Source organism: Mirounga angustirostris, unplaced genomic scaffold (genome assembly GCF_029215605.1).
Source record: "Mirounga angustirostris isolate CCGP_5_RB_7025 unplaced genomic scaffold, mMirAng1.0.hap1 SCAF_5, whole genome shotgun sequence".
Lineage (NCBI taxonomy): Eukaryota > Metazoa > Chordata > Mammalia > Carnivora > Phocidae > Mirounga > Mirounga angustirostris.
This window is the reverse complement of record NW_026991713.1, coordinates 24,240,068-24,253,402: the sequence shown is the minus strand read 5'-3', so window position 1 is coordinate 24,253,402 and position 13,335 is coordinate 24,240,068. Positions and strand designations below refer to the sequence as shown.

The window sequence follows — 13,335 nt, the reverse complement described above, 5'->3', positions numbered from 1 at the left end:
GCCTCGAATAGTATTTTCTACATAGTAGGTGCTTGGCAAATGCTGGTTTGAATGAAAAGGAAAGATCAAATGAGGAGAAGAAATAAGTGGGTAAGCGACTGACCGTTGTAGCAGGGATAGACAAGCAGCCAGTGACATCTACGCATGGTCAGGCAAGCTGATTACGGCTTACAGGAAGGGGTGCGGACCTGGAAGTGGTAGAGAGGTTACTATTGAAATGACTGGCCAGGGTGTGAGCTCTTTGGGGTGGGAAATGGAGCCACGAGGAGGCAGCAGCCTGGACGAGTTGTCTGCGTCCAGGTACTGATGATCAATCACCATGTGGACACAGAGAGAGTTCGGTATGAGTTGCAGGAGCGGGAGAACTAACATTCTCCTAGCAAATACAATTTCAGCGTTTAACATGGTGGTGAAACGGATCATGATCAAGTGTGAATTACTGATGTCAGATCCTTTCCTGTTTTTTAGAGATAGAGGGTGGACCTGAAGCTTAGAAGGGAAAGTTCGTCACCACGTAAGGCTGAGAGCAAGGAGGGGAATATTGGAAACAGAAGGAAGGCTGCAGATTTTGCAGTTTTGCCAATAATTGGCACTGTTGACTGCAATTTAGAAAAGACAATTAAAAATAATCCAAGAGTTATTAAGACTCTGCCTCCCTCCCACATTTCCTCCCTGCTCTTTCTTTCTCCTTTTCTCTTTACCCATGGTGGATTTTGCTATAAGTGACCCTTATTTTCAGAAAGTTTATTAATTGAAATATTGGGCCTATTTTCCAAACTTCTGAATATCTTATCATGATTTCATTATGTTGATAGAAAAGAAGTTTGTATATTAGAACCAGAAAGTTTTACTTTACCAATAGTTATTTTTATGTATCTGTGACAATATGTCAGCAGCTTAATTTTCTTAGTTGCCAACTTGTTGTTAAACATAGTCTTTAATTTTAACTTAAAGAGCTGTGTGAGAGAAGTTGTTCCACAAATTTTTGCTGCTATTTTGGGATCACTATGTAGATATTAAGAACAAATCAATCTAAAAAGGGGTGTTTACATGCTAACTCATTTTATATTTATACTTGTAACACTGTTTACTTCCTTTTGCAGATTATATTCAGATATTTTGGCAGAGACTTCTTCAATCCTCTTATACCTTTTTCTTAGAAATATTTTTGTAACAAGTGACATTAAAATTAAAGAAGAAAATCTTTTCTGTGATAGTATTAAAGGCAATGAGCTTTTTCCCTCTCAACAAGTAAGTGATTTTAAAATGACCAAAAATGTGCTGATTTCCCTTTATTTGTTTCTTGACGTTTCAAATTCATGTTCTTTTGGGATTCCATATCCTGATCTGTGAATGGACTGAGAGGTCATTTTATGATTATGCAGGTTTATTTGATATTCCATATAATGGTTTCATAGGATCAAGTTCATATATATTTTTCTTCTTTTCAGTTTATCTTTTGTGTCTCTACAAAAGTAGTATAAATTTCAAATATTCAAAAATTAAAATTTACAAAGTGAAATGCATTGTAATCCTATTACTCCTAAAAATACTATGATTTTGTTTGTTTTGTATCTCTGATTCTTAAAAATATGCATGGGCAAATTATTATTATTGCTATTATTTTACAAAAATGATATCACAGTCTACTTTCTATTCCATAGTGTGCCTATTTAACATTTTTAATAATTTGCCTTGAACATATTTTCATGCAGGTACATATCAACTTACCAGATTTTTTTCAAGTTCTTAGTTTATTAATCCTCTCATGACAGATCTGCACAATCACCACAGATAAAGTCACGGCAGAACCTTTGCTCCCTCTGTGTCCAGTCTCCAGCTCGCTTGTTGCCAGCACCAGCGCTGGCTTTGGCAGTCCCCCTGACCTTCTTCGTTCTGTTCTTGGGTTCCTTTCCCTGTTTTCTTCAGGTCTTTTTCTGCTCACACAGCCATGTCTTGCAAGCCTATGGTTGGGTTCGTTTTTCTTTGCTAGTTGTCTCGCCACCACCCAAATGGGTTCTGAATCCAAATACAGAGATGACATCTGGTGTGGTCTTGCCCATTTTGGCTAGTTTTTCCTGAATTTCTGTCTCAGGTACTGTTGCCTTTCCTGAGTGAAGAATATCACTGAGCATTTGTTTTCATACCAAATTGTTTTTAATTTTAATATTGCATTCCTGTATAGAGGCAGGAATGTAACCTATCTCCTACTGATGGATTCTCAGGGTGGTTATAAATATTGCTGTCTGTACCTCTGCAACCTTCTAACCTTAACATCTGGCTTTTAAAAACAGTCCTTCACTCTTGTTTTCATTCTAGATTGAGCATCTCTCTTCTTTCTCCCTCTTCCTCTTTCCTTCTTTGCTCACTTTAGACACAGCGAGACTTTTCCCAGGTGTTTGCTTTTCACAGTTGCTTTTTCCTACCCATGCATTTATTTATTTAATCAACCAATAAATTGTTATGTGAGACTATGCCAGTGCCTGTGGATACAAAAATGAAAAAAAAAAAAAAAAAAAAAGACATGACCCTTTTGTCCAGGGCAAGTTCACAGTCTTACAGAGCCCAAGCACTCATAACCATCATCCTGTTCCTACTACGTTGCATTCAGTCTGTAAATAAAGACAGTCTTTAAGTACTTCAATGGATTCCAGAATGCTAAACTACCATTCTACTAAAAATTTACTCTATGGAAATTTCTGGTTGCCCCTCATAAGTTTTCTTCATACATAATTTTGTATGTATATGTAGAAAAATAGGGGCACCTGAGTGGCTCAGTAGTTGATCATTTGACTCTTGATTTCGGCTCAGGTCATGATCTTAGGGTCATGGGATGGAGCCCCGTGTGTTGGGCTTCACACTCAGTGGGGAGTCTGCTTCTCTCTGTCTCCCTCTGTTCTCCCCCCACTTGCATGCTTGCTCTCTCTCTTAAATAAGTAAATAAATCTTTCAAAATAAAAGGCAAGAAACATAGTGAAATCTTCCTTCAGGAAAGGGAAAGGAAAAGTTAGATACGGCCCCTATTTTTTTTTTTTAAGTAGCTTAATCACAAACGCCTAACTTTCTATTTTACTACCATTTTTATTTAAGTAGCAAAAGTATAATAGAAGATTAGTTTGGTCTACTGAAAATTTATCTTTTTTTTTTTTTTTTTTTTCACAAATCCAGAGAGAAAATGGGACTTTGTTATTTAAGTGGGAGCAGTATTAAGAGCGACATAATATTTTAATTATTATTTGTTATAAGATTTATGTTTTGAAAAGACTAGGTGTTTTCTAACATTAAAATATAGCCAAGTTTTTATTTTACCAATTAAAAAAGATCAGTTCTTTCTTCATTACTAGTGGTATTTGTATTATTTTACAAAATATTCTGAAGTTTAAGTCTAAGGTTGTCTTACCCTTATGTAGCACTGTTGGGGAGTTAGAATTGTTCTTGAATTTAGATCTTGATTTAAAATCAACATTTTAACATACCAGCATGTTGTTGAGCCACAACGATCACATTTCCTACCCTTTCTTCTCCTTAGAGACACATTGGTGGAGCACCTGATGTTCTCTTTGGGTAACAGTATCTGTTCCATTACAGATTACTAGACTAATTGAATGTGAGAGAGTCTTAGTGGCATTGGAACTCAGCAGCCACCTAAATGATTCCAGTTATGTCCTTCAAGCTGTGACTCAGTGTTATGGCCTTCTTGCTCCTATAATCTACCACAATATTGTTTTGGTACCTGTCATACAGGTAAGCATATTTATGCCCTTAGATAAGGGTATTTTTGCAAAGGCAATTCAACAATGCATTTTTTAAAAAATATTTTATTTATTTATTTGAGAGAGAGAATGAGATAGAGAGCATGAGAGGGGGGAGGGTCAGAAAGAGAGGCAGACTCCCCGCCAAGCAGGGAGCCCGATGTGGGACTCGATCCTGGGACTCCAGGATCATGACCTGAGCCGAAGGCAGTCGCTTAACCAACTGAGCCACCCAGGCGCCCTCAACAATGCATTTTGGAAAAGAAAAAGCAGTGTATCTTTTGTAATGTACAAATAGGTCAAAGACAGGTGTTGGGAAATTTCATGAGTTAACTGAAAAACATTTTAATAATTTAAATTATGTCTGGGCAACCATAAATAAGGACTAAAATGTATTTCTCTGAAAACATTCAGCCCCACTGCTGTCCATGTTTAAACATTAGCAATCTGCTTTTCTAGGTTTTTAAAGTCATTTCAATTTTTATGCTTGCATGATGTTAGAAACAGCAGTACTTGCTCAAAAACATATTGTTAAAGCCATCATCATGTAGGGAAAAAATTGGTGGATGACCCAAGAAAAAATATTTGGTTTCTTGGTGATGGAAGAGTTGGAATTTATGGAAAAAGAGTAGGTGAGATCTGGCTGAAGGGATTATATTAGTTGTCTCTTCTTTCTAACAAATCACTGTAAACTTAGTGGCTTACAATAAACCCATTTACTATCTCATAGTTTCTGTGGGACAGGAGGCTGGATACGGGTTGACTGGGTCTTCTGCTCAGGGTCTCATCAGGCTGAACTCAAGGTGTTGGCCAGAGCTGTGATCTTACTTGAGGCTCTGGTGCCTCTTCCAAGCTCACTGGTTGTTGAGAGAGTTCATTTCCTTGTGCTTCTGTGAAAGGGGGTCCTTAGCGCCTAAAGGCTCACCACCAATTCCCTGCCACATGGTCTTCTCCACAATGTGGCAATCTGCTTCCTCAAGACCAGCAGGAGAGCCTCATGTAATATGCATGAGGAGTCTTACATAACATAAGGTAGTCATGAGAGTGATGATCTCATCATAGTCACAGGTCCTACCCACTCATAGAAGGAGGGATTATACAGGGCTTGTACACCCGGGGGAGGAATCCTGTGGACTATTTTAGAATTCTGCCTACCACAGGGAAATCATGACAGAAATAAGGTTTCGCTGCTGATACTTTTAGAAAGTTTTTATCGTCATCATTATTGTCATCATTATCATCATCATCAACTCAGATTTTGAGAACCAAGAAGATGTGACTGAACTCATGAACAGCATAAAGATTTTTAATTCACCATTGAGAAAACTAACCAGGGGCTTAAGTAATTTAACAAATATTTGCCTTGGAGTGGCTATACTGGAGCATAGACGTACCTCCTCCCACAGTCCCCACGTTTAGGAGTTCAGTTGCTTAGGAGATCAGCCTCCAGAATCTGAAATCTAAATTCATAGTTGGCAGCCTTCCATGTCATTTGTAGATGGCTTGTAGAGCAGCATTCTCAAGTGTAGAAAATGCTTCCTCCAGAACCCAAAGGCATTTACCTGGCATTGTCCTTTCTTCTTAGAGGTGAGAGATGCCATATGTCAGACTTAGTTTGGATGGGGTGTCTCAGCAGACCCCAGATAGTTCATTAATGTGGCAGCTTCCTGAATCTTCACAGGGTTTATTTCTATCCTCTGGAGGGTATGTATTTTACCACGGTCTTTAATGTACTTGCCATTTCTTGCTCTTTAGTTTCGATTAACATGTTATTGATGTAATTGCCCAATGTTTTGTTTTGAGACATGCCCAGAGAGTTCAGGTCCTTTCATAAAATATGTCAGAGGCTGGGAGAATTTTCATGGCCCTTGGGCAAGATGCTAAGTATATACTTTTGTCTTCCCAGTATGAATGGGAACTTCTTCTGGTACTTCTTCCTAGTAGGACAGAAAAGAGAACATTAGCCATAGCAATGCATAGCTTTTAAGGTCCTCTTGCAAGGATACCACATTGGGACTAGCAGCTGCAACTGGTGCTCAGTTGGTCAAGTTCAGGATAATCCACTGTCATCCTCTAGCATCCCACTGACTTAGGGTGCCTTTAGCTACAGCTCAGAGAATGGGTTATAGCTATGAGGAAAAGCCTTGAGAAAGAAGTTTCTAATTAAATTGTACTGTTTGGAATAGGAAAAGTGAATGGAACACAGAGGAGATTCTAGAAATAGGCCTAGGTATGGATGAGAATTTAATATATGACAGAACTGGCATTCCAATTCAGTGGAGAGACTGGATATTTTTAGTAAATGATGGTGAAACCCCTGGATATTCATCTGAAAGAAAATAGAGTTTGACACCTATATTGTACATATATAAAAAGTCCAGATGTACTAAAAAGTTAGGGGGAAAATCACAGATTACATGTGCAATCCAGGGTTGTGGGAATCCTTTTTAAGTAAGACAGAACTCTTAAAAATAACAAGAAAAATAAGAAATATTGACTATATTTATGGCAGCCTATGTGTGACAACAGGGACCATAACAAAGGTAGTATAAAATTTGTGGGTTTAGGACAAATATCTAACAAGGATTTTTATATATATTACAGACAAGGATAAATATATATAACAAAATGTCTTACAAATTGACAATAACTTAATAAAAAAATGGCCACAGGATATGAAGAGGCAGTTTACAGGAGAGCAAATCCAAGTGGCCAAGAACCATGAAAAGATGCTCAAACTCTGAGTGTCCTTAGAAATGCACATTAAATGAACAATGTAATATTGCTGACAGAATTGAAAAGATCTGTAACTCCTCTTGCTGGTGATGACATGGGGCAAAGACATTCTCATTCATTGATGGGGAACATGTGAATTGTTTTAGGCTTTGGATTTTGGTAAAGCAATCTTAATTTTAATTAAACTAAAATCTAATTTTAATTAAAATTAAAAACAAATATACTTGACACAGCAATCTCTCTATTAGCAATTTATCCCATAGAATAAAATTACCAGTTAGTAAGATACCTAGTTCCACCCCTTGGTTCCCAGATTCACGTGTTCTACCTGCTGGGCACACAACGCCACATAAATGTCATTGATTTAGAGTGTTTACTTTGCCCTGGAAGATGGTGCTTCATCCTCGCTAGGTATCATCTCAAATCTGGTGCTGAAGTTGCCACTCATATGGGCAACTGAGCATGTACAAGGGTGTTTCTTATGGCCCTTTCGTTGTGGCAAAAAAAAAAAGCTGGAGACAAAGAGAAAGTGCAGTAGCAGGAGGATGGCCAGTATATATGCCAGATTGTAAAACGTCAGCCGTAAAAGTGTGTGCAACATGGAGATTCTGGAAATGGCTGAATAAATGATGGTTCTTCCACATTAAATCATATTATGCAGCCATTGGAAATAATGAACTTGAACTACACCTGTAGACTTGGAGGGATTTTTCACAAGACATGGTTGAAGGAGAAATGCACAGTTCAAACAAGTGTTTAGGAATTCCATTTTGTGACATAACATTAACTCCCCCTCTATGTATGTTTATGTATTTATATGTATATATATGATTATATGAGCCTGGAGAAAACTACAAAACTACTGGGTTGCTAACATTTGGGGATATGGTGTAGTGGGGTGGGGGTGTGTGGTGATGGGGAGGAATTAAAGAAGCATTACAAATACTCATTAAGTGTACAGTAACAATAGTAGTAATGTTAGAATGGTGGCTTGAAGCAATTAGGCTGTCCACAAAAGACCAACATCCATATGTTAATTTGTCTTTTGATAATCTGGATGATTAATAGATTGATGCAATCTCAGCCCTACTTTCCTGACAGTAATGTTGCTCAGAACAGTGCAAAGTATTGAAAGGTAAACTTAATTATCTATCTCTCTCTTTTTTTTTAAGATTTTATTTATTTGACAGAGAGAGACACAGTGAGAGAGGGAACACAAGCAGGGGGAGTGGGAGAGGGAGAAGCAGGCTTCCTGTGGAGCAGGGAGCCCAATGTGGGGCTCGATCCCAGGACCCTGGGACCACAACCTGAGCCGAAGGCAGACGCTTAACGACTGAGCCACCCAGGCACCCCAATTATCTATCTCTTGATCAAATTCAGGATCTCATAATATGAGGCAAGGGGACTAGGAAGTAAACACCAATATTTATGGGATATGGGATATGAATGCTTGGTTTTAATTTTAAAGGAAACTATTTTTTCAAGTACCTGGTATTACCGTATATATAATATGGTACATCCTTCTCTAAATGGTTTTTTAAGGTCCTACTAAGCCTGGATGTGCCTTTAGTGTCTTGTATATATAATATTCTGCCTATATTTTTTATGACACTTGTCAAAATGTGCTGTTTTGTGATCTTTGTATACTTATTTTATCTTCTACACTAGTTTTCAAGTTACTTTAGTTGAGAAACTCATCTGAAATTGAATATATTAATTTTATCTCAGAGTGCATTCTTTTATACATGATAAGCAATTTATTGACAATTATTGATAATAATAAAATTTGATGGTTTAAAACTTGCATGATTTGCATAGAACATTTCCTAATGAGTGAGTGTGATATTTTTCAACAGAAATTATTGTGCTTCTATTTTTTAGATCTTGATAAAGTGTGTAGTGGCTTTGCAAGGATTACCAAATATCATCCACTCAAAGAAACATATTGCAAGTTTTGAAAGTGTACAGCACATGATAGCCTGTTGTATCTTCTACATAACAAAGGTATTTATCTCATTCTTTGTCTAGTGTCATAAAATTTAGGAATAGCAATGATTTAGAAAGTTAAGGTACTTTTATTACATAGAATACTTTTAAAAATAGTACCCACAAAGCATTTTAGGTCAAGAGTTGCCTGCATGGGTCAGTTGGTAGAGCCTGGAGGGTGTATCTTAGGCCAGGGGAAGGATTGGGAAAGAGTACATTTTATGGGACCTCATTCACCTTGGAAACAAGAAAGAACCAAGAGACCAGAGGCCGAGAGGTAAGCTTATTTATTCTCATTGCTTGGCTCAAAGACCAGCACTGTGTGTTTCTTCAAAGGCTTTAGTTGACTGAATCCGGTGAATTTCCTCAAAGAAGGGCCATATTTGCCTGCCTGTTTTGTATGGTCCTCACAGGACCTTTGTGATTTGGTAGGGATCTGGAAGAATACTGCATGGGTGGGCTGATTTGATCCATCGCTTTAATTGGGACTTAAGTTTGCTTCAGTGAAGGTCTGGAAGCAGAGAGGCCTTTACTTTCTATCTTAGCAAAAAAGTCATGATTTGCTGGCTGTTTATGGCCTGACCTCAGGAGCAGAAAATCATATTCTTTCCATTGCTCACTGGTTTACCACTGCTGGAGACACATCTTTAACCTAGTCTGTGCAAATATGGAGGGAGGGTAGCCATTAGCAGGAAGAGAAAAATAATAACTTACTTAAGAGGACTCAGAACCCCAAGGGGTAGGCCAAACAACAAAATAATTTTATTTTTACTCTCACTATGTTGGAAAAGACCAGAGGTGACTTGAAAAAAAAAAAAGAAGAAAGAAAACTTTCAAGGTGGTGTGATGCAATTAAATGATCAAAACAAAACAACAGAAGATCTTATGTAACTAAACAAAAAATATTTGATTTTTGATTAAAAAAATTAAACAGATGAAGATTGTAGTTAATGGTATTTCTTGAGTCAAATCTGGAAGCTCAAGAAATATCTGACAGCATAGCATGGAATTACCTAGAGGTAAATTCAGAAGCAGATCCAAAAGTCCTAACATGAAATAAAAGTTCTGGAGGCAGGAAATTAAAAAAAAAAAAAAATGGAGAATAGTCTCCCTAAGTCCTAGGGCGGATTAATTTAAGAACTTACGTCTTGAACCATGAGAGACTATGGACTCAGAAACGAACTGAGGTTTCTAGAGGGGAGGGGGGTGGGGGGATGGGTTAGCCTGGTGATGGGTATTAAAGAGGGCACGTTCTGCATGGAGCACTGGATGTTATATGCAAACAATGAATCATGGAACACTACATCAAAAACTAATGATGTAATATATAGTGATTAACATAACATAAAAAAAAAAACTCATGTCTTGATACTTGATGGTGAGATTCTTGGAGTCCAAGGATAAATTAAAATCTCAAAGTTTTGAGACCAAAGAACAGGTTATTTGCAATGGAAAGAGAATCCATTAGCTTCAAACTTTTTATCAACAACAGTAGAAGATAAAATACTGGAGCAACATTTGTAGAATCCTGAGGGGATAAGATGGAGGTCCAAAAACTAATAACCAGGAAAGATATCATTCCTTTGTCAGGGCAAAATAAACATTTTCAGGGGTGCAGCATCTCAAAAGTATTCTGCCCATGTACTTATCTGAGGAAAACACTTGAGGAAATACTCTATCAAATGACAATTGGTTCAGGAGATAAATCCCAAGGTAGGGAAAGACAAAAAGGAGAGGAATAATGGGAGCAACGAATCTTGCAATATATGTATTATTAAAATTAAATAGGTAATAATGATGTGATGTGGGTTTTGTAATATAAATGATAAGTAGGAATTCTTGAAATAGAAGAGTTATCTTTGAAAGAAAAAACTTATTAATAACCTAGAACTAAAACTTTTATCTTGTTCGGGGTTAAGGGAGGGGAGACCAGGTAGAGATGCTTGGTGCATGGTTGTGTGTTTTAAAAAAATACATATAGTATAAAAAATACATATAATATAAAATTACTATTTTATTTAAAAATGAATCAGGAATATGTAGCCATGTGCAAAACTTTAAAGCACAGTAGGACTTCTAAATTGACAGGAAAAAATGAAGAGAGGAATAACAGGGAGGAAAAATGGCTAATTCAGCAAAACTAAGAAGGAAGAAGAGATAGTATTTAAGATAGAAGGAATACAATTAAGAATATTAATTACTTCACTAAGTGTAAATGAACTCAGAAGACAGAGATGGCCAGATGAACTAAAAAGTCAGATTCAAATGCAAGAAATGCTTTGCAAAACAATGTGACAAACACTGGTTGAAAATAAATGGATAGACAGAGGTACTGGGAAAATACAAACACAAATAAGGGAGGAGTAGCCATTTTTATATCTGAAAAGGCAGAAGTCAGGGCCCCAAACATGACTCAGGACAAAGAGAGGCATTGTATGATTTTCTTCAAGTCTGTTTTGTCTTATCACCCTTCTCTACTCCTGGAAGTCATCTGGTCACTGTCTGTCTAAGGACAGTGTCATTATTAAATATTAAAGATCAAGTCTGAATTGAAACAAAACTCTAATTTTTTACAACAGCAAATTAAAAAAGAAAAATCACAATTAGATTAAGTGAAAAATGCTACAGAGGCATTTGATAACACTTAGCAAACTTTCCTAAAAAAAATTGTATGTAAATTAGGAATGGAGGGAGTCTATTGGACAATGATAAAGACATTTACCAAAATTTTACAGCAAATACACTAAATGGCAATTTTCTGAAACCGTTTCCTTAAAAATCAGGTATAGGATCTGACTGTCAATAGTGTGATTCATTGTAGAGATTCTGTCTTATGTAATAGATAAGGATATGAAATAATTTTATAATATTAAAGTATAATTCATTTGTAATTGTACAGTTCTCAAAAACTCATGAGAATCTAGTAAAAAGAATTACTAGCATTAAAAGAATTTATAAAGTGATGGTATGTGAGATGCTTACAAACTGATTTTTTTAAATAGTAGCAGTAGCCCATGAGAAATGGAGAGAGGAAAATATACTACTAATAATATACAGTATTTTAAGACAAATACCACATGATTTCAGTCATATATGGAATTTAAGAAACAAAACAGATGAACATAGGGAAAGGAAGAAAAAAAAAGAGAGGGAGGCAAACCATAGGAGACCATTAACTATAAAGAACAAACTGAAAGTTTGCTGGAGGGGAGATGGGCAGGGGGGTGGATGAAATAGGTGAGAGGCATTAAGGAAGGAACTATTATAATTAAAAAAAAAAAAAAAAAAGGAAGGCACTTGAGATCTAGAGATGAGCACCGGGTGTTGTATGTAAGTGGTAAATCACTAAATGCTACCCTTGAAACTAATATTACACTGTATATTAACTAACTGGAATTTAAATAAAAACTTGGAGAAAAAAAATGCACAACATTTTAAGCCTAACGAAGTGTTAAAAGACCCGAATAAAAGAACTGGAATCTTATTGAAGGTCACAAAATAAGATCTGAACATATGGCAGACCATCCCAAGTTCCTGAATAGGTAGACTTACTGTCATAGAAATAGAAATCCTTCCAAAAATAGTATTTAAATGTAATACAGTTCTAGTCAGAATCCCAATGGGGTTTCTCTGAAACTGATTAGAATAATTTACAAGTTCTCAATAGATACTAAAATCTATTATAAGGCCACTTCAATAAAAAATGGTGTTAAGTAATTGGCAAATAGTTTAGAGGAATAGAAGAGTCCAGGAATAGCCAGCCAGCCCCAGGTCTACAGAAGAACTTAATATATGACAAAAGTGGCATTTGGAGTTATTGGGAAAATTTATTAAAATACTTTATTTAATAAAAGGTACTGCTATCACTGACTATTCATCTGAAAATAAATGAAGCCAGAGCCTCTTACCATAAACAAAATAAAGACAAATAGATATTTGTATGGCTTTGAAGTCAGAGGAGACCTCTCTCAATAGGGCATAAAATTCAAAAGGTACACAGAAAAAGATAGATAAACAGATTACATGATAAGTAAAAAAAATTTTTTTATGACAAGACACTATATTACAGGCTTACAGGCAAATCTTAAAAAATATTTGACAGATAACAAGATTATTAACATTACCTCAGGGAGCAATCAATGAGAAAATATGAAATAATCTTACAGTTAAGGAAAAGAAGAATCAGATTTATTTTTAATTACAAAAGATACGTTTCAATCACCTTAAAAAGTGGAGTAGTGAACAGGTACCAGATGATGAGTGGTCATCTCATGAGGTCAGGGAGGAGCCATTCAAGGGTTTTAAACCTGGAAATGACATAGTGAAATTTGCATGTTAGCAAAAAGAAATTATTCTGGGGCACAACAGCTAACAGAGTGGGATAAGACCTGAGGCAGGGAATGAGGTAGAAGGTGAGAGTTGATAAACCGAACTATGGCAGTCCCCCCTTATCTGCAGTTCTGCTTCCCCGAGGTTTCAGTTACCTGCGGGTCAACTGCATTTGGAAAGCAGATGGTCCTCCATCTAGTGAGTTGTCAGAAGGTTAGTAGTAGACTAATGCCACGTCACAACACCTGTGTCATCCCCCTCACTTCTTCTCATCACGTAGGCATTTTACCATCTCACATCATCACAAGGAGAAGCGTGTACAGTACAAGATATTTTGAGAGAGACCCTGCTCACATAGTTTTTATTACAGTATATTGTTATAATTGTTCTATTTTATTATTAGTTATTGTTCTTAGCCTCTTACTGCACCTGACTGATAAATTAAACTTTATTATGGGCACACATGTGTAGACAAAAACAGTGTATATCAGTATTGGTACTATCTGCAGTTTCAGGCATCCACTGGGGTCTT

At 36.5% G+C, this 13,335-nt stretch overlaps 1 protein-coding gene across 1 annotated transcript in view; it reads left to right on the top strand.

The window, feature by feature from the left end:
- CFAP54 (cilia and flagella associated protein 54) overlaps positions 1 to 13,335 on the top strand; it is a 295,241-nt gene that overhangs the window by 102,520 nt on the left and 179,386 nt on the right. Inside the window, exons 24-26 of the mRNA XM_064590760.1 lie at positions 1,104 to 1,251; positions 3,589 to 3,744; positions 8,370 to 8,492. Coding sequence (XP_064446830.1) covers positions 1,104 to 1,251; positions 3,589 to 3,744; positions 8,370 to 8,492 — 427 coding nt within the window. The remainder of the gene's footprint in view (positions 1 to 1,103; positions 1,252 to 3,588; positions 3,745 to 8,369; positions 8,493 to 13,335) is intronic.